At 58.9% G+C, this 26,101-nt stretch overlaps 2 protein-coding genes and 1 long non-coding RNA gene across 3 annotated transcripts; all 3 read right to left on the bottom strand.

The window, feature by feature from the left end:
* Positions 1 to 799: 799 nt before the first annotated feature.
* ZNF687 (zinc finger protein 687) lies at positions 800 to 12,180 on the bottom strand. Its single transcript, XM_054295099.1, is given in 12 exon segments — positions 800 to 1,569; positions 2,390 to 2,531; positions 3,247 to 3,359; positions 4,052 to 4,357; positions 4,563 to 4,725; positions 5,420 to 5,596; positions 6,623 to 6,801; positions 7,939 to 7,977; positions 7,979 to 9,304; positions 9,306 to 9,412; positions 9,415 to 9,987; positions 12,036 to 12,180. Coding segments are annotated over 11 exon segments (3,609 nt in total). The 5' UTR covers positions 9,986 to 9,987; positions 12,036 to 12,180; the 3' UTR covers positions 800 to 1,083.
* Positions 12,181 to 13,635: 1,455 nt separating this feature from the next.
* Positions 13,636 to 21,759, bottom strand: PSMD4 (proteasome 26S subunit ubiquitin receptor, non-ATPase 4). The gene is given in 12 exon segments (XM_054295102.1): positions 13,636 to 13,839; positions 15,927 to 15,994; positions 16,122 to 16,253; positions 16,799 to 16,907; positions 17,350 to 17,358; positions 17,639 to 17,845; positions 18,461 to 18,529; positions 19,330 to 19,395; positions 19,397 to 19,417; positions 19,969 to 20,083; positions 20,594 to 20,734; positions 21,674 to 21,759. Coding segments are annotated over 12 exon segments (1,167 nt in total). The 5' UTR covers positions 21,700 to 21,759.
* Positions 21,760 to 24,626: 2,867 nt separating this feature from the next.
* On the bottom strand, positions 24,627 to 25,963 carry LOC128950223 (uncharacterized). The gene is made up of 4 exons (XR_008484330.1): positions 25,845 to 25,963; positions 25,653 to 25,712; positions 25,066 to 25,129; positions 24,627 to 24,728 (listed from the first exon to the last, which is right to left on the bottom strand). It is a non-coding gene; the product is annotated as an uncharacterized LOC128950223 (long non-coding RNA).
* Between the last annotated feature and the right edge of the window lie 138 nt (positions 25,964 to 26,101).

The following is a 26,101-nucleotide window of genomic DNA, read 5'->3' as shown; positions in this document are numbered from 1 at the left end:
TTTTGGGGGGATTGGGGTGGGAAAGGTCCCGGATCCCGAGGGAAGGAGCTGGAAAAACGCTGGAAAAGGCCCAAACCTCACCCTCAGCCTGGAATTCGGGAGCATTTTCCCATTTTTCCTTCAGGAAAAGGGTCCTGGCTGGGATTTGGGATCCATTCCCAATCCTGGGGTTATTTTGGGGTCATTATTCCTTTGCCAAAGGAAAAATCTCCTTTTTCCTTCTTTTCTCTCATTTTTCCAGATTTTTTCCTCCTCCTGCTCCCTTAGGAATGTCCAGTGAGTGTCCGAGTGTCCTTCCCGGGCACCTCTGAAATTCCAGGGCTCTGGAATCGCCCCCTTCCCAACAAAACACAGCAGGAACGTTCCCAAATGCAAAAAAAAATCCAGGAAAAGCAAAAAAACCCCCCAAAAATAATAACAAAAAAGGTGAATTTTGCTGGAAAAGCTTCCCCTGCCCTGTCCGGATCTGGGAATTCCTGGAAAGGGCCCGGAGGGGTCCCGGAAACCCCAAATCCCCCCAAAATCCAACATTCATTCCCAGGGGGTTCCCGGCGGGATTTGGGATCGCCCCAATCCCAATCCCATTCCCAACTTTCCCTCCTCGGACACCGGGAAGGGCTCGGGGGGGGGGGGGGGATTTATGTACACGGCGCCGATTCCGGCCTTGGAGCCCAGCCCGGAATCCCGGGAATGCCGAGATTCCCGGGAATGCTCAGCTCTCCTCAGGGCTCATCCTGGAATTCCAGGAATGCTGAAATTCCCAGGAATGCTCAGCTCTCCTTGGAGCCCATCCCGGAATTCCGGGAATGCCGCGGTTCCTGGGAATGCTTAGCTCTCCTCAGGTCTGATCCCGGAATTCCGGGAATGCCGAGATTCCCGGGCTCAGAGCTGATCCCAGGACAATCCCGGGAATTCCGGGAAGGCTCAGGTCTCCTCAGCCCCCTGCCAGGCTTGGGTGAAGCCAATCCCAGGCCAATCCCAGGAATTCCAGGATTCCCAGGAGTTCTCGCTTTTCCTCGCTGCCCTGGCGGGCCCGGATGAATCCCAGGCCAATCCCAGGCCATTCCAGAATCCCGGGAGCGCTCAGTTCTCCTCGTTGCCCTGCCGGGCGCGGATGAAGGCCATCCCGTGGGTCCTGAAGTGCGTTTTGAGGTTGAGCTGGCTCTCGAAGCCCCGCCCGCACACTTTGCACTCCAGCTTCCCCTCGGCGCTGCCGCCGTTCCCGCCGGGGGCGGCCCCGCTGCCGCTGCCGCTGCCGCTGCCGCCGCCGCTCCCCGCCGCCCCCGCGGGCTCCTCGGGCTCGGCCCCGCGGCGCTTCTTGTGCGAGATGAAGCGGTGGCGGCCGAGCGCGCTGGCCGAGGTGAAGCAGAGGCCGCACTCGCGGCACTGGGGCGCGCCCTGCGGGCGGTGCTGCGCCAGGTGCGCCTGCAGCTCCGCGCGGCTCCCGGCGCTCAGCCCGCACCGGCGGCAGCGCAGCGGCGCCCGCGGGCTCTTGGCGGGCGGCGTGGTGCTGTCCGGCTCCTCGCTGCACGACTCCTCCGAGGAGAGCTTGCGCCGGCGGCCCGGGGCCTGCGGGGAGAGCGGGGAGACGGGATGAACGGGCGGGGATGGGGGAACATCGGGAATGAACGAGCAGGGATGGGGGCAAACATCGGGGATGAACGGGCGGGGATGGGCAGGGATCCTAGCGAGGGCTGGGGATAATGAACGGCCGGGAGAAACCCCTGGGGAGGAGGGGGAACATCGGGGATGAACGGGCAGGGATGGGGGGGGATCCCAATGAACGGCCGGGGCTGGGGGGAATGAACGGGCAGGTGAAAACCCTGAGGGAGAGAGGGGAAACAGCAGGGATGAAGGGGCAGGGACGGGGGAATGAACAGGCAGGAGAAACCCCTGGGGGAGAGGGGGAACATCGGGGATGAACGGGCAGGGCTGGGCAGGGAATCCCAGCGAGGAGGAACCCCTGGGGAAATCCCTCAGGAGAAACCCCTTGGGAAACTCCTTCTATCCCTTGGGAAATCCCTTCTTCCCTTTGGGAGAAACCCCTGGAAACTCCTTGGGAGAAACTCCGGGAGAAATCCCTTTGGAAATCCCTTCTTCCCCTTGGGAGAAACCCCCGGAAACTCCTTGGGAATTGGGGCAGCTCCCAAAAGGGATTCTGGGATGAGGAGCCTCTGATCCTTCCACAAACTCTGAAGTTCCCAAGAAATTCCAAGCAAATTCCCATGAAATTCCCAGGAATTCCCAGATAATTCCACCTGGGCAGTCCCAGATCCAAAACTTCCCCATCTGGACCAAGTTCAGGGCTGGGATCTGTGGGTTCCCAGTAGGATACCCAGGATAACCCCCCCAGTCCTGCCCCAAACCCCCGCGTTGCCGCACACCGCACCTGGCTGGGGCCGGGCGGGCCGCGCGCCGTCACCACCGGCTGGCTGCGGGCGGGGTCGGTCACCTGCAGGCCGTGCCGCACCTGGATGTGCTTCTCCAGGATCAGGCGGCTGCTGAACGTGCGCTTCCCCTCCGTGCAGTACCTGGGGACGGACGGAGCGGCCCCGTGTGCCCCCAGCTCCAGCCCCGAACATCGGGGTCCGCACGGAGCCTGCAGCCCTGCCCCAAACCCTCCGCGCTCCCGGAGCCTCCATTGCCATCCTGGGCAGAGCTGGGGGGAACTGAGCCCTGAACCCTTGGGAATTAATGAAACCCTGATTTCCCTGGGAATTAAACCCTGATTTTCCCAGGAATTAAACCCTGATTTCCCTGGGGATTAAACACTGATTTTCCTGGGAATTAAACCCTGATTCCTTGGGAATTAATCCCTGATTCCCTGGGAATTAAACCCTGATTTCCCTGGATATTAATCCCTGATTCCTTGGGCATTAAACCCTGATTTTCCTGGGAATTAAACACTCATTCCTTGAGAATTAAACCCTGATTTCCCTGGGAATTCAACCCTCATTCCCTGGGACTTAATCCCTGGATTCCCTGGGAATTAAACCCTGATTTTCCTTGGGAATTAAACCCCAATTTCCCTGGACATTAAACCCCAATTCCTTGAGAGTTCCCCTTTTCCCTGCCCAGCCCCAACCCCAAAACCCCTCACAATCCTCCCCGCTCCCTCCCAGTTCCCGGCCATCCCAGCCCCGGCATTCCCCATTCCCGCTCTCAGGAACCCCAGGAACCCCCCAGAATCCCAGAACCGCCCATAACCCCATGAGCCCCCCATGACCGCAGTGACCCCGGCAGTACCGGCAGGGGTAGACGCGCTTGATGCCCTCGTGGTTGACGCGGACGTGGCGCCGCAGGCTCGGGGCCGAGCAGAAGGAGCGCTCGCACAGGTGGCACGGGAACTTCTTCACCGACTGCGGGGGGAAATCATCAGGATCACAGGAAAACTGGGACAAAACTGGGAAAAACCCGCTCGGGATTCCGGGGAAAAACCCGGGAAAAATCCCACCCAGGATCACAGGAAAACCGGGACAAACCTGGGAAAAATCCCACTCAGGATCCCGGGGAAACCGGGCAAAAACAGCTCAGGATCCTCAGGAAAACCCGGGACAAACCCAGGAGGGATCCCAAAAAAACCTGGGAAAAACCTGCTCAGGATCCCGGAGAAAACTGGGACAAACCCTCTCAGGATCCTGGGGAAACACAGGACAAACCCAGGAAAAACCCCACTCAGGATCCCGGGGAAACCCAGGAGGGACCTAAGAAAAACGTGGGAAAAGTCCAGCTCAGGATCCTGGAAAAAAGAGAAAAATCCAGGAGGGATCCAGAGGGATCCGGGAGGATCCAAAGCTGGGATTGCCACTCCAGCTGGAGGTGGGAATTAAATTTTCCCTCCTGGGATTGTTCATCCAGCCAGGAATTATTCCAGAAGTCTGATTCCCATTCCCAGATCCTTCCATTCCCAGCATCCTGGAGCATCCAGGAGGATCCATGAGGGATCCAGGAGGATCCAGTAGCCGGGATTCCCCCTCCGGCCGCTCTAACTCCATTTCCCTCCAATCCCGCCCAGAATGACCCAAACCCCCCGGAGTCCCGGGGTGCCCACCTTGCCGTGCTCCCTCTTCATGTGCGCCACGTACTCGTCGCGCTCGGGGAACCACGAGTGGCACAGGCCGCAGCTCCAGCCGCTGCCCTTGGCCTTGGCGCCGGGCCGGCCCCGCGGGAAGCGCCCGCGCCGCGCCCGCCGCAGCTCGGGCGAGCTCGGCGCCTCCTCCTCCTCCTCCTCCTCCTCCGAGGAGCTCGAGGAGGAGCCCGAGCGCCGCGGCGGCTCCGGCGGCTCCGCCTTGGGCGCCGGCAGCGGCCCCGAGCGCCGCAAGGGCTCCTCCGGGCCCGGCTGCGCCTGGTGCGTGTTCTGCTCGGGGAGAGAGAGAGATTGGGATTCAGGGAGCTCCGGGCGCTCCTGGATCCGGAGCACGGCTGGGTCACCCTCCCCACTCCCATCTCCCCAGTCTGGGGGAAATTTCCATCGTTTCTGGCTGAAATTTCGCCATTTTTGGCCGGGATTTTGCCACTTTTGGCCGAGATTTTGCCATTTTTGTGTGGAGCTGGGGCCTGACCTTGAGGTGCTCGAGCATGGTGCGTTTCTGCGCGAAGAGCAGCGGGCACTGCGGGCAGCGGAAGACGCTGACGCGCTGGGGCAGCAGGTGCTGATCAAAGTGCGACGACAGCAGCGGCTTGTGCGTGAACACCGTGTCACACATGGCACACTTGTAAATCATCCTGGGGGAAACGGGGGGAAAATGGGTGAAAACGGGGGAAAAACGGGGAAAAAACGGGGCGGGGGGCACGCCGGGGGGAGCAGAGAGGGAGGGGAAAAGGAAGGGAAATGAAAAGGAAAAAGGGAAAAGGAGGGAATGAGAGAGAAAATAGGGAAGGGAACAAGAGGGGAAAGAGAGAAATGAGGGGAGGGAAAAGGAAAAGGAAAAGGAAAAAGGAAAAGGAAAAAGGAAAAGGAAAAGGAAAAGGAAAAGGAAAAGGAAAAGGAAAAGGAAAAGGAAAAGGAAAAAGGAAAAAGGAAAAGGAAAAGGAAAAGGAAAAAGGAAAAGGAAAAGGAAAAAGGAAAAGGAAAAGGAAAAGGAAAAGGAAAAGGAAAAGGAAAAAGGAAAAAGGAAAAGGAAAAGGAAAAGGAAAAGGAAAAAGGAAAAGGAAAAGGAAAAAGGAAAAGGAAGGAATGGGAGAGAAAAAAGGAAGGATAAAGGAGGAAAAGGGAAAGAAAAGGCGAGGAAAAAGGAGATGGGAAAGAGAGAAATGAGGGAAGGGACAAGGGAAAAAATGAGAAGGAAAAGGGAACAATAAAGGAGAAAAATGGAAGGGAAAAGGAGGGGAAAGAGAGAAATGAGGGAAGGAAAAGGAAAAAGAAATGAGAAGGAAAAAGGGAATTTTGGGGGATTTTGGGCGTTCCGCGAGCACTCACTTGGACTGCTGGTTGCTGAAGCCGGGGTGCTGCGTGTACACGTGGGCGTGGGCGCTGGGCGCGGACTTGAAGGCCATGGGGCAGATGGGGCACTTGTGGAAAACCTCGCAGTGCGAGCTCTGGATGTGGGACTTGATGGAATTGACGCCCCCGAACACCACGGAGCAGCTGGGACACCTGGAGAATGCCCAGGGGAGAATGAATGGGCTCTGGGAATCCCCAGCGGAGACCGGGAAACAGAGCGGCTCTGGGAAAATTCCCAACTGGAACCGGGATCCAGAGCGATTCTGGGAATTCCCAACGGAGACCGGGAAACAGAGCGGCTCTGGGAAAATTCCCAACTGGAACCGGGATCCAGAGCGATTCTGGGAATCCCCAGCGGAGACCGGGAAACAGAGCGGCTCTGGGAAAATTCCCAACTGGAACCGGGATCCAGAGCGATTCTGGGAATTCCCAACGGAGACCGGGAAACAGAGCGGCTCTGGGAAAATTCCCAACAGAAACCGGGATGCAAGGAAGTTCTGTGAATTCCCAGTGGAAACTGGGACCCAAATCGGTTCTGGGAAAATTCCCAATGGAAACTGGGAAACAGAGCGGCTCTGGGAATTCCAGACTGGAACCGGGATCCCAAAATAGTTCTGGGAAAATTCCCAGTGGAAACTGGGTTCTAGAAATTCCCAATGGACACCAGGATCCAGAGCGATTCTGGGAATTCCCAACGGAGACCGGGAAACAGAGCGGCTCTGGGAAAATTCCCAGTGGAGACTGGGATCCAAAGAGGTTCTGGGAATTCCCAATTGGAACCAGGATCCCAAAAAAGTTCTAGGAAAATTCCCAGTGGAAATTGGGTTCTAGAAATTCCCAATGGACACCAGGATCCAGAGCAGTTCTGGGAATTTCCAGTGGAAACTGGGATCCAAACCAGTTCTGGGAATTCCCAACGGACATCAGGATCCAAACCAGTTCTGGGAAAATTCCAACTGGAAGCAGGATCCCAAACGAGGATTCCTGTAATTTCCAGGATTCCCTGGCTCCGTACCTGTACCCCACCCTGCGGGAGGAGTCCTTGAGCTGGGACTCCAAGCTGGCCAGCAGGAAATTCCCCCCGCATTCCATGGGCAAACCCCATTTCTGCACCTCCCCAACGCCCCCCCATGGAATTCCCGGGATTACTGTAATTCCCGGCGCTCCCTGGCTCCGCACCTGTACCCCACCCTGCGGGAGAAGTGCAGGCACGACTCCTTGAGGTGGGACTCGAAGTTGGCCAGCAGGAAGTTGCCCCCGCACTCGGGGCACACGTGGGGCGGGCGGCTGCGGTGCATGCGCTGGTGTGCGCTGAAGCTGCAGCGGTTGGCCAGGATCATGGGGCACGCCGAGCACACCTGGAAAAACGGGATAACCTATGGAACTGTGGGAATTCCACCCGGGATCATGGGGCACGCCGAGCACACCTGGAAAAACGGGATAACCTATGGAACTGTGGGAATTCCACCCGGGATCATGGGGCACGCCGAGCACACCTGGAAAAACGGGATAACCTATGGAACTGTGGGAATTCCACCCGGGATCATGGGGCACGCCGAGCACACCTGGAAAAACGGGATAACCTATGGAACTGTGGGAATTCCACCCGGGATCATGGGGCACGCCGAGCACACCTGGAAAAACGGGATAACCTATGGAATTCTGGGAATTCCACCCGGGATCATGGGGCACGCCGAGCACACCTGGAAAAACACCGGGATAACCTATGGAACTGTGGGAATTCCACCCGGGATCATGGGGCACGCCGAGCACACCTGGAAAAACACCGGGATAACCTATGGAACTCTGGGAATTCCACCCGGGATCATGGGGCACGCCGAGCACACCTGGAAAAACGGGATAACCTATGGAACTGTGGGAATTCCACCCGGGATCATGGGGCACGCCGAGCACACCTGGAAAAACGGGATAACCTATGGAACTCTGGGAATTCCACCCGGGATCATGGGGCACGCCGAGCACACCTGGAAAAACGGGATAACCTATGGAACTCTGGGAATTCCACCCGGGATCATGGGGCATGCCGAGCACACCTGGAAAAACACCGGGATAACCTATGGAACTGTGGGAATTCCACCCGGGATCATGGGGCACGCCGAGCACACCTGGAAAAACACTGGGATAACCTATGGAATTCTGGGAATTCCACCCGGGATCATGGGGCACGCCGAGCACACCTGGAAAACACCAGGATCATCCTGGGAATTCCACCCGGGATCAGCCTCGGAACCCCCGGAATTCCAGCCCTCAGGGCCAGGATCACGGGGCACGCCAAGCACGCCTGAAACACCGGGATCACCCTCGGAACCCCGGGAATGCCACCTGGGATCACCCTCGGAACCCCGGGAATGCCACCTGGGATCACCCTCGGAACCCCGGGAATGCCACCTGGGATCACCCTCGGAACCCCAGCACTCTGAACCACCTCCCACCCCCTCCCAGTGCCTCCCGCCCCCTGCCAGCCCTGCTCTCACCGTGCTGCTGCTGCTGCTGCCGCTGCTGCCGCCGCCCGTCCCCGGCCTGCTGGAAGTGCGCGGCCAGCCCGGCCTTGTCCTTGCACTGCTCCTTGCACTCGAGGCAGCGGAAGCAGCTGTAGCTGCCGGGCTCGGAGCCCAGAGGCAGCACGGGCAGCAGCTCCGGCCCCGCGCCGCCCTCCTGCGCCGCCCTGGCGGCGGGCAGCGCCAGCGGCGCCAGCGCCGTCACGTCGGGCTGCCCGATCATCTGCTCCAGGGCGATGGGGCGCATCACCAGGTGCGAGCACTGCATCACCAGCCCCTTGTCCTTGTGCTCGCGCGCGTGCAGCAGCAGGCTGCACTTGTTGAAGAACACCAGGCGCTTGGCGCAGTGGTTGCAGGTGACCTCGATGCGCATGCTGCGCCGGTCGTAGTGCCGCGCCAGGCTCTTCTCCAGCGCGAAGGCGTCGCCGCACTCGAGGCAGCGGAAGCCCGAGGGCGGCAGCGCCAGGCTGGCCTCGGCCGGCGGGCTCAGGTTGGGCTTGTAGGTGGGCAGCAGGTTCTTGCTGTTGAGGATCTTGTTGAAGGCTTCCACCAGGCTGGACTGGCTGCGCGAGATGACGGTGCCGGCCACGTTGGCCTTGGCGCCGCCGCCGGCCTTGGCGCCGCCGTTGGCGCGGGCGTCGCCCTTGGGCAGGGGCTGCGGCACCAGGCTCAGGATGTTCTTGGCCACGGATTTGCCGGCCTTGGCGGGCAGCACCACGGATTTCTGCTGCGCCACGCTGGCGGCGATGAGCATGGCGCTGCTGGCGCTCTGGATGGTGGCCACGGGCAGCACGGTGCCCTTCAGCTTGGCGCCGTTGCCCAGCTGCACGCTGACGATTTTGGGCCCCTCCGTGCTCTTGAGGGGGCTGGAGAGCTCCGATTTCTCCCTGGCCGCCTCCGTGGGGACGCCGGCGGGACCCTCCAGGGGCTCCTGGGAGCTCTGCTCGCTGGGCACTCTGCTGGAGGGCGGCTCCGAGTCCGAGGACACCCTGGTGACCGTCCTGGTGATGCTGCCGCAGGAGGTTTTGATGGTTTTGATGCGCACCTTGAGCGGCCGCGAGGAGCTGGAGGACGGCGAGTTGGTGCTTTCCTCCTCCTCCTCCTCCTCCTCCTCCTCGGCGCTGGACGTGCTCGGGGGGCTCCCCACGGCCTTGCCCAGCGCCTCCCGCTCCTCCTTCAGGGAGAGCTGCTTGGGGGAGGGCGGCACGGGCGCTCCTGGGGATGAGAAGGGCTCCCGGGGGCTCCCGGGCGAGCGCTTGAGCTCAGCCCCGGTGCCGGCGCCGCCGTCCAGCGCCGCCGGCTCCGCTCCCGGCCACGGCGCCGCGGGCGAGCCCCCGGCCGGGGTACCGGACGGTGACGGACTTGAGGTGATCCAGCGCCAGCCCCTTGGGGCTGCAGCCGCGGCCCGCAGGCTCCTCCGGGTCCGACTCCTCCTTCTTGATGCAGGGACCGGGTGGGCTGCATCCCCGGCCCGGAACGGCGCCGGGAACGGCGGCTCCAGCCCCTCGGGGCCGTCCCCCAGGGGCTCCTTGCAGCCGGCGCCGGGGGCCGCGGCCGGCGCCTTGTCCTTGGCCTTGCCGTCGCGGGCGCGGTCGATGAGGTCGGCGCCGTCCTGGCCGGGCTCGGGGCTGAAGGGCGAGAACAGCTCCAGCCCCTTGGCCGCCTTCTCCTTGGCCCAGCAGTCGCCGTTGGGGGCGGGCTCGGCGGGCCGGGCGCCCTCGGTGCCGAAGCCGTTCTGCAGCAGCCGCGGCGCCAGCCCGTGCCCGTGCCCGTGCCCGTGCCCGTCCTTGGGCTCGGCCTGCTCGGGGCACACGGTGTTCTTGACGATGACGCTGACGGCCGAGATGTCGGCGTGCGGCAGCGCGGGCTCGGCCGCGGCGCCAGGGCCCGGCTCCCCCGGCAGCGCCTTGCCGGGCGCCTCGGGCTCCTCCTGGTGCGACTGGATCGCCTCGTTGGCGTCGATGTCCGGGATGTCGAAGGCGGCCAGCAGGTCGTCGAAATCCGGCGTCTTCATGTCCCCCATGGCTGGGAATTACAGGGAAAGGGGTTCAGTGTGGGGGCAGCTTGGGAATTCGCGGGTTTCCATCCCCAAGAACCCCAGGGAATCCTGGTGTCCCGCAGCCTTTTCCATCCCCATTCCCCTTCCACCCCAAACATCTCCTCTCCATCCCAAAAACTCCCCCTTTTGTCCCAAAAACTCCCCCTTTCATCCCAGAAATTCTCCCTTTCAACCCAAAAGTCCCCCTATTATCCCAAAAATTCCCCCTTTCATCCCAAAAATCCCCTTCCCATCCCAAAACCTCCGCCTTTATCCTAAAATTCCCCCTTCCCAGATTCCCTCTGAGTCTGAGGTGGGAAATCAGGGATCCAACCCCAACTCCAGCCCCAGATTCCCTCTGGATCCTGGAGAGCCCCAGCAGGTGGGATTCCATTCATTTCCCCCTGGAATGTGCCCCGGGAGAGGCTTTTCCTGCCCAAGTCCCCTTTTTCCTGCCCTTTCATCCCGGGAAAGCCTCCCCAGGCAGGGAACGGCTCCTTTGGAAAAGCTGGGAATTGTTTTCCAGGGGGGAACTGCTCCCTTTGTCCTTCCCCATCCACACCAAATCCCTGGGAATGTCTGGGACGGATCCCAGATTTCCCCATCCCAATTCCTCTCCAATCCCGATCCCAATCCCAGATTCCTTTTGGGAATGGCCTGGGCAGTCCCGGGGGGCTGTTTGGGATCGGCAGCGGGCTTTGGGAAATCCTTCCCGGCTGGGGAAAGGAGGCAGGGACAGCCACAAACAGGGAGGGATCGTCCCGAAATTCCACCTGCGGCAAATCCCGGATCCCAGAATGATCCCGAACTCCCCATCCCGATCCCAAATTCCTCATCCCGATCCCAAACTCCCCATCTTGATCCCAAACTCCCCACACTGATCCCAAACTCCCCATCCCGATCCCAAACTCCCCATCCCGATCCCAAACTCCCATCCCGATCCCAAACTCCCCATCCTGATCCCAAACTCCCATCCCGATCCCAAACTCCCCATCCCGATCCCAAACTCCTCATCCTCATCCTAAATCCTAATCCCAAACTCCCTGTCTGTCCTGATCCCAAATTTCCCATCACAATCCTAAATCCCCATTCCAACTCCCCCATCCCGATCCCAAATTCCCCATCCCAATCCCAAACTCCCGATCCCAAATTCCCCACCCCGCTCCCGCCCCCATCCCGGCGCAGCGGCCCCGTCCCGAGGATCCGTGCGGGATTAAATTCCCGGGATTTGGAGGGGATTAATTCCCGGCCATCTGCCGGTCCCGCGGCCCGGCCCCGAGCCCGGCATCCCGAAAATCCCAAAGGGTCGGGAGGGCTCGGGATTCCCCGTTTGCTCGGGATTCCCACAAGGGCTGCGGGGGTCTGGGCGGGGATTCCGTGGGATTTTGGGCTTTTCCCAAATATCCGGGATCCCAAGGCCCCCATCCCCCTCCCGAGCTTCCAATCCCAAATTCCCCATCCTCATCCCAAACTCCCCACCCCAAAGTCCCCATTCCTATCCCAAATTCTCCATCCCAAACTCCCCATTCCTATCCCAAACTCCCCATCCCAAACTCCCCACCCCAAACTCCTCACACCGACCCCAAACTCCCCGATATTCCAGGCGGGAGCGGATGCCCGTGATCCCTGGCAACCCCAGGATTTGGGATGGGGGAGGACTGACCGCGACCCCCCAGAATTCCAGGATGGGGGGGATGATCCTGATCCCCACAAATCCCGGGATTTTTTATGTGGGAAGACGCGACCATGGCCCTTCCAGATCGCGGATTTTGGGATGTGAAGGGCTGACCGTGACCCCTCAAATCCCGGGATTTTTCTGTCGCAGGGAGTGACCGTGACCCTCCAGAATCCCGGCAATGGGGGGGTGACCGTGACCCCCCGGATCCCGGGATTTTTCCGAGGGAAGAGGCGACGCTGCCCCCTCCCAATCCCGGGATTCGGGGCCGGGCCCCTCAGGCCGCGCTTCCCGCCCAGGCCGCGCCCCCCCTCAGGCCCTGACCCCCTCAGGCCGCTCCCGCCCGTCCGGCCGCGCTACCTGGAGCTGCGCGCGGGGGCGCTCCCCGCGGCCGCTGCCGGTCCCGATCCCGGTTCCCGATCCCGGTTCCCGATCCCGGCTCCCGTTCCCAATTCCCGATCCCGGTTCCGATCCCGGTCCCGCTCGGGCCCCTCAGCGGCGCCGCTTCCCCTCCGCCACTTCCTGCTTGGCCCCCCCGCCCCGCCGGCCGCTCACGCCGCGCGTTCCCGCCCGCATCGCGCTTTCCCATTGGCTACGCGGCCCGTCACTCGTTAAAAATCCACATTCTGATTGGTTGATTTCGCTGTCACTCAATGGTGAACGCGGCCGTCCGCACTCTCCATTGGCTAAGAGGAACCCGCCCCACGCCGGGCGTGTTGATTGGGAAGCGCGGGTGTCATTCAACTCTCAAAACCTCGCCCACTGCGATATCCTCGCTTCCTATTGGTTGCCAGCGCTGGCGCATCTCGCTGCCGATTGGTTAAAAGCGCTGTTTATCAATTAACCCCCGCCTCATCTCGCTTTTCATTGGTCAAAGCGCGCTGTTTATCAAGCACGGGTTCCGGCCGCCATTGGCTTCGGGTACCGTCCATGGCGGCGGCTCCCGGCCGGGGGCTCCTATTGGGCACGGGATTCGTCCCTCAGCACCAGAACCCGTCCAGGCCGGGCCCTTAATGGCCTCAACGTCCTCCTCCCATTCGCTGCCAGCGCTGTCACTCACAGAGGCGTCTGAAGGAAGGTCTCGCCCATGTCCGCATGTTGCGCGATGCCATTGGTGGCTAGCACTGTCACTCAAGCCCGCCTGTGTTTCCTCGCTTCCCCATTGGCTGGACTGCCCAAAATCCCGCCAAGCCAATTGTCGCCGCTCATTGGTCCGCAGAGCTGCCACTCATATTTAACCCTGCCTTCCTCCCTATATTATTTGCCGCCAGAATGACAACATCCGCTCCTCCCGCTCTCTGATTGGTCTATCCTACTGCCAATCAGCAGCCCCGCCCTCAGCCTCACGGTAAACAGCGCGCGGGGGATGCCGGGAGCCGCTGCGGGAATTCCCAAATCCCGAATTCCTGGGAATTCCCGGGAATTCCGCTCCCAGAAACCCCAGCACAGGGAATCCCTTTCAATCTCCCCAGAAATCCCTTTATTCATTCCAGGAATTCCCAAGAAATCCCTTTAATTATTCCCACCATTCCCAATAACCGCTTTAATCACTGCCACCATTCCCAATAAATCATTTCCATTCCCTTTGTTATTCGCGCAACGCCCAACAACTCCCCTGCATTCCCAAGATACTCCTTTAATTACTCGCAGAACTTGCAAAAAATTCCTTTAATTATTCCTGTAATTCCGAAAAAATTCCTTTAATTACTCCTGGGACTCCCAAGAAACTCCTCTAATTATTCCCAGAACTCCCAAAATATTCCTTTAATTCTTCCCAGAATTCCCAATAAACCCCTTTAATCACTGCCGCCATTCCCAAGAAATCATTTCCATTTCCTTTATTATTCGCGTAACGCCCAATAAATCCCCGCCGTTCCCGATAGACGCCTTTAATTCCGTTTATTTCCGCATTCCCGGCCCCCGCTGCGGTGTCCCGGTGCCGCTCCCGGGCCCGCGTCTCTCATTTCTTCTCCTCGTCCTTCCTGTCCCCGCGGTGCTCGCGGTGCTGCTCCCGCTGCTCGCGGCCCTGCTCGCGGTGCGCCTGCGAGGCCAGCGAGCCCATGGCGTTGCGGATGGCCTCGTTGTTGGGGTCCACGCCGGGCAGGTTCTCCAGCACGCTCTGCAGGAACTCGGGGTCCTGCATCACGTCGTAGTCGTCCTCCTCCTGCGGGGGAAATAACGGCAATGGCGGGGAAAGGGCGGGAGTGGGGACCGGCCCGGGGGATTTGGGATCGGTTTGGGGGATTTGGGGTCAACCTGGGGGATCTGGGATTGGCCTGGGGTATTGGGGATCGGCTCGGGGGATTTGGGATCAGCCTGGGGTATTGGGGGTTGACCTGGGGGATTTGGGATCAGTCTGGGTGATTTTGGGCCAGCCTGGGGGATCTGGGATCCGTCTGGGGGATTTGGGAACATCCAGATCCACAGGAAAACCCAGGGAATGCAGGATCATCCTGGGAGATTTGGGATCAGCCCAGTGGATTTGGGATCAGTCTGGGGGATTTGGGATCATCCTGATCTACAGGAAAACCCAGGGAATGCAGGAATGTCGTGGAGGATTTGGGATTGGCCCAGGAGATTTGGGATCATTCTGGGGGATCTGGGATCATTCTGGGGGATTTAGGATCATCCTGATCCAGATGGGTCTAGAGGGTCTGGGATTATTACTGGAGTATGGAATGGGGGCCCTGGACACTCCCAGGGATGGGGAAACCAGGGCAGGATCCAGGATTTCATCCCTAAAATCCCAAAGAAAGCAGGACAGGGAGTCCTGGAATGGTTTGGGATGGAAGAACCCTGGGGGTGACCCCATCCCTGTCCTGTGGGTGGGATGGGATGGATGGGATGGGATGGGAGTGATGGGATTGATGGGATGGATGGGATGGGATGGGATGGATGGATGGATGGGATGGATGGGATGGGATGGATGGGATGGGATGGGATGGATGGATGGATGGGATGGATGGGATGGGATGGATGGGATGGGATGGATGGGATGGGATGGGATGGATGGATGGATGGGATGGATGGGATGGGATGGATGGGATGGATGGGATGGATGGGATGGGATGGATGGCATGGGATGGGATGGATGGATGGATGGGATGGATGGGATGGGATGGATGGGATGGGATGGATGGGATGGGATGGATGGGATGGGATGGGATGGATGGCATGGGATGGGATGGGATGGATGGGATGGGATGGATGGGATGGGATGGATGGGATGGGATGGATGGGATGGGATGGGATGGATGGGATGGGATGGATGGGATGGGATGGGATGGATGGCATGGGATGGATGGCATGGGATGGGATGGATGGATGGGATGGATGGGATGGATGGGATGGGATGGATGGGATGGGATGGGATGGATGGGATGGGATGGGATGGGATGGGATGGATGGGATGGGATGGGATGGGATGGGATGGGATGGGATGGATGGCATGGGATGGGATGGATGGGATGGGATGGGATGGGATGGATGGGATGGATGGCATGGGATGGGATGGATGGGATGGGATGGATGGGATGGGATGGGATGGATGGGATGGGATGGATGGGATGGGATGGATGGGATGGGATGGCATGGGATGGGATGGATGGGATGGGATGGGATGGATGGGATGGGATGGATGGGATGGGATGGATGGGATGGGATGGATGGGATGGGATGGATGGCATGGGATGGATGGCATGGGATGGGATGGGATGGATGGGATGGGATGGATGGGATGGATGGGATGGGATGGATGGGATGGGATGGGATGGATGGCATGGGATGGATGGCATGGGATGGGATGGATGGATGGGATGGGATGGATGGGATGGGATGGATGGGATGGATGGGATGGATGGGATGGATGGGATGGGATGGATGGGATGGGATGGGATGGATGGGATGGGATGGGATGGATGGCATGGGATGGATGGCATGGGATGGGATGGGATGGATGGGATGGGATGGATGGGATGGGATGGATGGGATGGGATGGGATGGGATGGATGGGATGGATGGGATGGGATGGATGGGATGGGATGGGATGGATGGGATGGGATGGGATGGATGGCATGGGATGGATGGGATGGATGGGATGGGATGGATGGCATGGGATGGATGGGATGGGATGGATGGGATGGGATGGGATGGATGGGATGGGATGGATGGGATGGGATGGATGGGATGGGATGGGATGGAATGTGCCAGAACGAGCTGCTGGCCATGCTGGCAATTGCAGGGGCTCCCCACCTTGGCGGGCTCGGAGGTGTCCATGGCCGCCCCGCTGTCCACCTCGGCCGCCTCGGCCTGGGCAAACTCTGCAAAGCCGAACAAACCCCGAGCTGATCCCGGGCAGCCCCAGGCCCCAGTCCCAGCCCCAATCCCGGGGTTATCCCAGGGTTATCCCAGGTTTTTCCCGGGTTTTCCCAGGGTTTCCCCACGCACCGGCGCCCTGCAGGGACATCTGCATGGCGTAGGCGATCTGCTCCTCCTCGCTCATGGAGCTCAGGTCCGGCAGCCCCGCGCGGCCGAAGTCCGGCTGCCCGATGGTCATCTTGAGCAGGGCCTCGTCCGACTCTGCACGCAGGGACGTCCCAGAGTCACGGGGCAGCCCGGGATGCCCAGGAATGCGTGAGACAGCCCGGGATCCAGGGGTGTCCGGGAATGCCCAGGAATGCACGGGGTGTGCAGGAATGCCCAGGAATGCGTGGGACAGCCCGGGATCCAGGGGTGTCCGGGAATGCCCAGGAATGCACGGGGTGTGCAGGAATGCCCAGGAATGCGTGGGACAGCCCGGGATCCGGGGGTGTCCGGGAATGCCCAGGAATGCACGGGGTGTGCAGGAATGCCCAGGAATGCGTGGGACAGCCCGGGATCCAGGGGTGTCCGGGAATGGGCGTCCCCACCCGCCCAGGGAAGGGTTAAAATCCCCAGTGTCCAGTCTGAGCCCACCCTGAGTTTCAGTCCTCCTCATTCCCATCCCATCCCCTCATTCCCATCCCACTAACCCCATTCCATAAATCCTGTTTCCAACCCCATCAATTCCGTTCCCATCCCATCCCATTCCCAATCCCATCAATCCCATCAATCCCAATCCCATCACTCCCATCCCAGCCCCTCACCATCTCCGCCCGTGGCTCCGATGCCGGCCTCCGCCGCCGAGGCCGCGGCCGCCCTGCGCGCCTCCTCCTCCTGCCGCTGCCGCTGCTCCTCCATGGACACGCGCAGGGCCTGCAAAACACCCCAAAACAGGGATTGGGATCGGGGAAATGGGACAAAACGCCCCAAAACATGGATTGGGATTAGAGAAATGGGACAAAACAACCCAAAACAGGGCTGGGGATACGGGAAATAGGACACCCGGAGCGCCTGCAGAAACCTCCCGAAGCACCCCAAAACAGGGCTGGGGATCTGGGACAAAACACCCCAAAATCCTGGACTGGGGTTCCGGGAAATGGGACAAAACACCCCCAAACACAGCTGGGGATGCGGGAAATGGGAGCCCTGGGGTTTGGTGCTAGGGGAGATTCGGGGTTTTATGGGAAATCTGACATTGGGAATTGCCCAGTTCCTGAGAACGCTGGGGTTGGTGTTGTGGGAGTCAGGAGATCTGGGGTTTGTGGGATCACAACACTGGAAGTTCCCCAATTCCTGGGGATTTTGGTGTCCCTACCAGAGCCAGCTTGGGGTCAGCACTGGGATCCACCCTGAAATCGAAGTCGGAGGTGCCCAGCCCCAGCAGGATTTGGGGAATTGGCACATTTGGGGATTTTGGGGTCCCTACCAGAGCCAGTTCAGGATCAGCACTCGGATCCACGCCGAACTCGAAGTCGGAGGCGCCCAGCCCCAGCATGGCTCTGCTCTCACCCATGGGGTTTGGAGTTGGATATTCGGGGTTTGGAGTTGGATCTTTGGGGTTTTACGGGATATTTGGGGTTTCTGGGGTCCCTACCAGAGCCAGCTCGGGGGTCAGCGCTGGGATCCACGCCGAACTCGAAGTCGGAGGCGCCCAGCCCCAGCATGGCGCCGCCCTCGCCCGCCAGGATGGGGGAGCTGATGAGGGCGTCGGCCAGGCTGGGCCCCGGCGGCACCGTCACCAGGTGGGAGCCGCTGCCGTCCTTGCCGTTGAGCGCCGTGATGAACGCCGTCAGCTTCTCCGTGTTGGCCTCCTGGGACGGGATTGGGGGTGCTGAGGGGCTGGGAGTGGGGGATTGGGGGTGCTGAGGGGGTGGGAGTGGGGGATTGGGGTGCTGAGGGGGTGGGGAGTGGGGGATTGGGGTGCTGAGGGGGTGGGAGTGGGGGATTGGGGGTGCTGAGGGGGTGGGAGTGGGGGATTGGGGTGCTGAGGGGGTGGGAGTGGGGGATCTGGGGTGGTGAGGGGGTGGGAGTGGGGGATTGGGGTGCTGAGGGGATGGGAGTGGGGGACTGGGGTGCTGAGGGGCTGGGAGTGGGGGATCTGGGATGGTGAGGGGCTGGGAGTGGGGGATCTGGGGTGCTGAGGGGCGGGGGAGTGGGGGATTGGGGTGCTGAGGGGGTGGGACTGGGGGATTGGGGCTCTGGGGGAGGGATCTGGGGGTTGTTGCGGTTGTGGTGCCAGGAGAGGGCTCTGGGAACGGCAAATCCGACTGTCGCAGGTTCCCAGCAGGAATCGGGGCTGGGGAGGGTTTGGGATCCAGGGAAAACCCTCAAGGCCTGCCCTCATTCCCAGGATTTCCCAGCCCCAGCACAGAGCTGGGAAAGGCCCCGGAATTCCTCTGGAACGTGGCAATTCCCGCGGCTCTCACCTCCTCCCCGAAGTTGATGATGTCCACGTTGACCTTCTCCTTCTTCAGGCGCTTGGCCAGCTTCACCAGCTGGGGGGGAGAGGCAGCAATCCCCCGGGATCAGCGGGATCTGGGACCTGGCCCAGCGCCCGCACCCCACCGACATTCCCGATTTGGGCCTGAATCGGCTGCCAGATCCATGGATCCATCACAGGGATGGGATCAGCTCAGGGATCCACCACAGGGATCCACAACTGTGACCTCCCCAATCCCGGGCTGAGCCCTGCATTTTCTGGGAGCTGATCCCGTTGTTATCCCGTGATCCCTGCCCCGAGCCCACAGTGATCCCGTGATTATTCCCGTTGTTATTCCATTATCCCAGCCCTGATCCTGCAGCAATCCCATGATTATTCCCGTCGTTATCCCGTGATCCCAGCCCCGATCCCACTGTTACCCGTGATTATTCCCGTCGTTATCCCTGATCCAGCCCTGATCCCACAGTGATCCATGATTATTCCACTGTTATCCCTGATCCCAGCCCCGATCCCACTGTTATCCCGTGATTATTCCCGTCGTTATCCCTGATCCCAGCCCTGATCCCACAGTGATCCCATGATTATTCCCGTCGTTATCCCTGATCCCAGCCCCGATCCCACAGCAATCCCATGATTATTCCCACTGTTATCCCTGATCCCAGCCCCGATCCCACAGCGATCCCATGGTTATTCCCATTGTTATCCCTGATCCAGCCCCGATCCCACAACGATCCCATGGTTATTCCTGTCGTTATCCCTGATCCCAGCCCCGATCCCACAGCGATCCCATGGTTATTCCCACTGTTATCCCTGATCCCAGCCCCCGATCCCGGTGTCGCTCCCCCCGGCACTCACGTCCTTGTCGCTGTCGTGCACGGGGCTGCCCACGAAGGCGATGATTCTCATCTTGTGGTTCTTGCCCCTGCCGGTGCTTCAGCGCCAGCTGCACCAGAGCCGACCCGCGGGTCTGGGGGCCGCTCCCGGGAAATCGGGGACCCCCCACCATTCCCGGGAAATCGGGGACCCCCCAACCCATTCCCAGGAAAACGGGGATCCCCCCACCCAGATCCCGGGAAAACGGGGATCCTCCAACCCAGATCCCCAGGAAATCGGGGATCCCCTCCCACCCCAGATCCTGGGATATATGGTGGATTTCTGTGAAACCTCCCATGGATTTATGGTGGAATTCCATCAATTTCTGGTGGATTTCTGTGATATTATTCCCATGCATTTATGGTGGATTTCTGTGAAATTCCCATGGATTTATGGTGGAATTCTGTGAAACTCCCATGGATTTTTGTGAAATTCCCGTGGATTTCTGTGAAATTTCCATGGATTTCTGGTGGAATTCTGTGGAATTCCCATGGATTCACGCTTCACAGCCTCCCCCACCATTTCCACCACAAGGAAACCCCGAATTTCCCCCGTCCAGGCCCCCGGGAGCGGCCGGAATTCGCAGGAATTCCCGGGAGCCCCACCGGGAGGGACACTCACGTGCGCCACGCGGATGCCGGTGCCGAAGGTGATCTTGCCCTTGGGCTGCACCGTGTGCAGCTTGGACAGGATGCGCCCGGTGTCCGGGGTCAGCGTGGTCAGCACCTCGCAGTTACTGCGGGGGAACGGGAGGGAATTCACACGCCGGGATTCAGGCTGGGAGGGAACTGCCCCTTGGGGTTCAGGAAATTCCCCCTTGGGGTTCAGGAAATTCCCCCTGGATTCAGGAAATTCCCCCTTGGGATTCAGGCCGGGCTCGGCTTTGCGGCTGTCAGCGCCTCACAGCTACAGGAGCAACTCCTGGGGATTCTTTGGGAATCTGGGAGGGAATTCTCCAAATTCCCCAGATTTCCCCACTTCCAATAATCCCCAAATCCATCCCATTCCAAGAATTCCTGAAGTTCCCACCCCAAAAATCCTCAGATCCATCCCATTCCAAGTGGGAATGAGCCATTCCAAGAACTCCTGAACCTCCCACCCCCAAAATCATTCCCAGAATCCCTGCCATTCCAAGTGGGAATGAGTCACTCCAGGAACTCCTGAAGTTCCCACCCCAGAACCATTCCCCAGTCCCTCCCATTCCAGGCTCGTTCCTGGTCCCTCCCGGACCCCGGGACCCCCTCACTTGGCCAGGGTGATGAGCCCCACGTTGTTCTCGGGGTTGCTGCGCGTCTTGGAGTGGCACACGATGTTGACGGCGTCCTGCTGCGCCTGCAGCCGCGTCGGCAGGAAGTCCCCGTTCCGCATGTACTCGCTGTTGTCCACGCTGGAACGCCCAAAAAAAACCGGGAATGTTACAGGGGGATCCGGGGAATTCCCTCTGCTGGGGTGGATGGGGTTTTTGGGGAAAAAAATTGGCTATAGCTGCCTAAAATTGGATTTTTTTAGGGAAAATTGAGGTTTATTCCGCATGTACTCGCTGTTGTCCACGCTGCAATTCCCAAAAAAAACCCAGGGAATGTTACAAGGGGATCCTGGGAAATTCCCTGTGTTGGGTGGTTGGGGTTTAGCTCCCTAAAATCCACTTTATTTCAGGGAAAAATGAGGTTCATTCCAGTCTAAAATGTCATTTTTATGGGAATGCGGAGATTTGGGACAGCTGAAGTTCATTCCCCAAAATCTCTCTTTTTTTTGGGAATGGCTGATGTTAATCTCCCCAAATCTGGGACTTTTTGGGAATGGCTGATATCCTCCCCCAAAATCCGGCGTTTTTTGTAAACAGTTGAAGCTCAAGCCACAAAATCCCTGCCTCAGACCCTCTCTGAGCCCCATGTCTCTCCTGTCCCCCGCGCCCCTGTCTGTCCCCTCAGTCCCCCCATCCCCTCAGGCCTTGTCCCCTCATGTCCCCTCCGTCCCTGTTGTCCCTTCCATGTCCCCTCATGTCCCCCCTTGTCCCCTCCTGGCCCCCCTGTCCTCTCAGCCCCTCCATCCCCTCAGGCCCTGTCTCCCCTTCATCCCCTGTTCTTCCTGCCCTTGTCTGTCTCTCCTGTCCCTCTCTGTCCCTGTCTGTCCCCTCCTGTCCCCACCCGTCCCCTCAGCCCCCTCTCCCCTCAGGCCCGGCCCGCTCCGCCTCCCCCGCCATGACTCAGGGAAAGCGCCCGGGCGGGCCGGGGGCTGCCCGGAGGTTGCCCAGGGGTTCCCGCGGGTTTGCCCGAGGGTTCCCGGGGTGTTCCCGGGGGTGTCCCGGCGCTGCCGGGGCTCTCACCACACCATGGTGCTCTCCAGAACCATCTTGGCTCCTTCCTCCCCTCAGCGCCGCCCGCTCCCCACAGCGCCCAACAACGCGCGCGCTGATTGGTCCAGACCCCGCCGCCAATCAGCGCGGCCCATCTAGGCGTGGCGCAGCACGGAGCATGCTGGGAGTTGTAGTTCTGGGCGGGGCGCCACGATGGCCAGGGGACATCTCTGTCCCCAAAGGTCCCGATTTGTCCCCAAAGGTCCCGGACTATCCCCAAAGGTCCCGGACTCTCCCCAAAGGTCCCGGACTATCCCCAAAGGTCCCCTCGCACCGCCACCCGCCCGCGAGGTCTGCGAGGGGCTCTGAGAACAGCCCGGGGTGTCTCCTGTCCCCCTGTGCCACCCCAGGGCTGTCCCCATGTCCTGTGTCCCCCCCCGAGATGTCCCCAAAGTCCCGCCCAGCCAAGGCCACCCCAGGAGTGCCCCTAAATGTCCCCTCGATGTCCCTCCAGTGTCCCCAGGGGTGTCCCAGGATCCCCCCAAATGTCCCCTCAGTATCCCCAAATGTCCCCAGGGCTGTCCCCAATGTCCCCAGTCAGAGCTGGCCCCACGTGGGGACAGACCCGAGGGTGACAAACAACTCCAGGCTGGACACGGCAGTTCCAGGAACTCCATTCCCAAATCCAGGAAAATTCCATCCCCGAACCCGGGGGAAATTCCGGGGAAATTCCACGAAATCCAAATTCCCGAATCCGGGGAAATTCCGGGGGAAAAAAACCCCAGAAAATTCCAGAGGAATCCCACGGATCCCGTCCCAAATCCAGGAAAATTCCATTTCCCAAACCCAGGAAAAGTCCGTCCCAAATCCAGGAGAATTTCCATGGATTCTGTCCCAAATCCAGGAAAATTCCTGTCCCAAATCCAGGAGAATTTCCACGGATTCCGTCCCAAATCCAGGAGAATTCCATTTCCCAAACCCAGGGAAAGTCTGTCCCAAATCCAGGAGAATTCCATGGATTCCACCCCAAATCCAGGAAAATTCCACGAAATCCATTCCACAGTCCAGGAAAATTCCATTCCCAAATCCAGGAGAATTTCCATTAAATCTGTCCCAAAACCAGGAAAATTCCACGAAATCCATTCCACAATCCAGGAAAGTTCCATTTCCCAAATCCAGGAAAATTCCACGGGTTCTGTCCCAAACCCAGGAGAATTCCATGAAATCCATTCCCCAGTCCAGGAAAAGTCCGTTCCAAGTCCATGAAAATTCCATGAAAATCCCACGGGTTCCCCTCTCGATCCAGGGACGTTTCCTCTCCAATTCCAGGAGAATTCCAGGAATTCCAACCCAAATTCCAGGAGGATTCCGTTCCCATTCCCGGGAAGAGCCAAATCCTCTTTTCCTCCTGCAATTCCCAAATTTCCCCCTTTTGGGAACAGGAAAATTCCCAAAAAAATAAAACCCCCAACAAAAAAAATTCCAACCCCAGCCTCTGGATGGGGAGAATTCCCAGGAAAAAGGGGAATCATCCCAAAAATATTTAAATATTCATAAATATTCCGTTCTGGGAAGGGGGGGGAAACTGGTAAAAAAATGGGGGGAAAATAGGGTAAAAAACTGAGGAAAAAATGGGAAAATTGGGGAAAAATTGGGGAAAACTTGGGAAAAAATTGGGGAAGAAATGGGGAACAAAATTGGGGAAAAAAAAAGGGAAAATTAGGGAAAAAAATAGGGAAATTTCCCCTCCTGATGCAATAAAAAATGGGAGGGACTTTGTCTAATATAGACAAACATTCCAAGGAAAAAGGGGAAATCCACGGAATTGTCCCCGAGTTCCCTGTGCTGGGCTAAGGCCGTTCCAGGGGAAATCCGGGATTTGGGGGCAGGAAAACTCAGCTTTTCCTTAAAAAACGTGGGAAAAGGGAGAGGCAGGGATGGAATTCCCTCCCTGCTCCACATTCCGGGGTTTTTCGGCACAAAAAGCTCGAAACTCCAGGGTTTGTATAAAAAACGGGATTTTTCCAAGCGGAGTTTGGGGGAAAATGAGATTTTTCCATAAAAAAAAAATCAGGGATGGAGCAAAAATCAGCACCAGCCCTGGGGGCTGCTCCGGGAATTTGGGAATTTGGGGATTTTGGGATCCAGGTGGGAAATTCCTCACTCTGGATTTGTTTGGGGTTGTTGTTTTATCCCATCCCAAAATCTGCTCCAGGAATTTTGTGGGATTGTCAGAGGTGTTAAAAAATGGGATTTGGGGACTGGAAAAGTGGGATCTGAGCCGGGATTTTAGAGGGAGATCCTTAAAAAATCCAGGAGGGAATCCCAGGATGGGCTCGGATTCACAAAATCCCAAAAAATCCCTAAAAAAAAATCCCCCAAAAAATCCCAAAAATCCCCCAAAAAATCCCAAAAACTCTTCCCAGACTGTGGGAAAAGCTTCCCGAAATTCCTGCTGGGAAAAGGGGAGCCCAGAGCTTTTCCATGATTTCTCCTCCTTTTTCCCTCTTTTCCAGGGGATTTCCCATGGAAAACCCGGAGCAAACCCCAATTCCTGAATAAAAATTAATAATTAATAATTAACAATTCCTAATTAACAATCCCAAGAACTCCCCCCGGGACTGAAAACCGGGATGGGATCCTATGGAAATTCCAAAAAAAAAAAAAAAAAATCAGGACAAAAATCCAAAAAACTTCCCCACAAAATCGGCGCGGCTCCGATTCCAGCCGGGAATTTTCCAGGAATTCTCTCCCCCTTTTTCCCATCCCAAAATCCGGGAATTCCTGGGAATTTCAGGTCCCTGCTCCCGGCGTTCCCGGGACTTCCGGGGGAACATTCCCGATTTTCCCGGGGCATTCCCAATTTTTTTTTGGGACATTCCCAGGTTTTTTTGGGACATTCCCGATTTTTCCCGGGGCATTCCCGATTTTCCAGGGCCATTCCCGTTTTTTTTTGGGACATCCCTGATTTTTTTCGGGCCATTCCCGATTTTTTTCGGGCCATTCCCGATTTTCCAGGAGCGCTAGGAAAAGCAGGAATTCCGGAATTCCGAGGCTTGGCTGGGATTCCACTGGCGCCCATTCACTGGGAAGAGAAAACAAACGAGGAATGAGGGAAAAGTGGGAAAAGTGGGAAAAGCGGGAATATTCCCCAGGGAGTGTTTGGGGTTTGTCCCGAAAATTCCCAACCCTGGGAAAGGAGGGAAAATCTGGGAATGCTCCGGGTGGGATCTGGGATATTCCAGACCCCTCTGGAATGGGGGATTTTCCTCCTTTTTGGGGCAATCCCAGGGATTCTGGGCTGCCCAGAGCCCCGGGAACGAGGGCAGAGCCGCTCCCGCCGCATTCCCGGGATATTCCAGGATCCAACCCCACCCCAATCCCAGGGAATTCCTGGTTTTTTTCCCATGGAAATCACTCACAAAGCTGATCTCGGTCTCCGGCAGCTCCTCCAGCTCCAGGGGCAGGGAGGGCCCGGGGGATCCGCTGGAAAAAGGGGAAAAATGGAAATTTTGGGGAATTTTTGGGGGAAATCCAAGGAATCCCAGCCCCCAATCCCAACACCCTGCTGCTGGTCCCATGGAATTCCCAGGAAATCCCGGGAAAACCACCAGAAAAATCCAGGTTTGCCCATGGAGAATGCGGAAATTCCACCCAGGAATTCCATGGAGCTCGTGGATGAAGAGAACCCCCGGGAATTGCAGGTGACAGTCCCAAGGATGGAGAGGGAACATTCCCAGGTGAATTCCTCCCGGGAACTCCATGGAATTCCCACAGGAATTCCAGCCCTGGGAGCAGGAGAAGCGGGAACACCCCAGAATTTGGAAACGTCCCAAAAACCCCTGGAAGTTTGGGAAAGCAGCGAGCTCCAGACCCCAGAATCCCAAATTTGGGAAAGCGGCGAGCTCCAAAGCCCCAAATCCCAAATTTGGGAAAGCAGCGAGCTCCAGACCCCGGGAATTCCCGGAGAACATCCCACGAAATCCCATCAAATCCCGTCTGGGCTCACCTGGGCAGGGAGGCTGCGGGAGCTGCGGCGGGGCCCGGGTGCACCTCAACCCCCACGGACCTGCGGGGACGCGGGATCGGCCGTGGGAACTCCAGAATTCCCCATTTCCCATGGGGGCATCCCAGGGAAACGGCCCCAAAATCCCGGGAACGGTCCCAAACCCCTTTTCCCCCTTTTCCCACGGGATCCCACCTGCTGGGGGGGGAGGTGGCTCCGGCGCTGCCCAGGGAGGGGCTGGACAGGGACGGCGACGGCGACGGCGACAGCGACAGGGACGGAGCCAGCGCGGCCCCCGCGGCGGTCCGGCACCGAGCGCGGCAGCAGGTCCGGGCGGGAGCCTGGAACGGGAACTGGGATTGGGGAACTGGGAATGGGGACAGGAAACTGGGAATGGGGAACTGGGAATGGGAACTGGGAATGGGGACAGGAAACTGGGAATGGGGAACTGG

Source organism: Melozone crissalis, unplaced genomic scaffold (genome assembly GCF_028551555.1).
Source record: "Melozone crissalis strain CALT ecotype California unplaced genomic scaffold, PUWL_Pcris_2 ptg000511l_1, whole genome shotgun sequence".
Classification (NCBI taxonomy): Eukaryota; Metazoa; Chordata; class Aves; order Passeriformes; family Passerellidae; genus Melozone; species Melozone crissalis.
The sequence above is the reverse complement of the archived record's forward strand: the minus strand, read 5'-3'. Positions and strand labels throughout refer to the sequence as shown.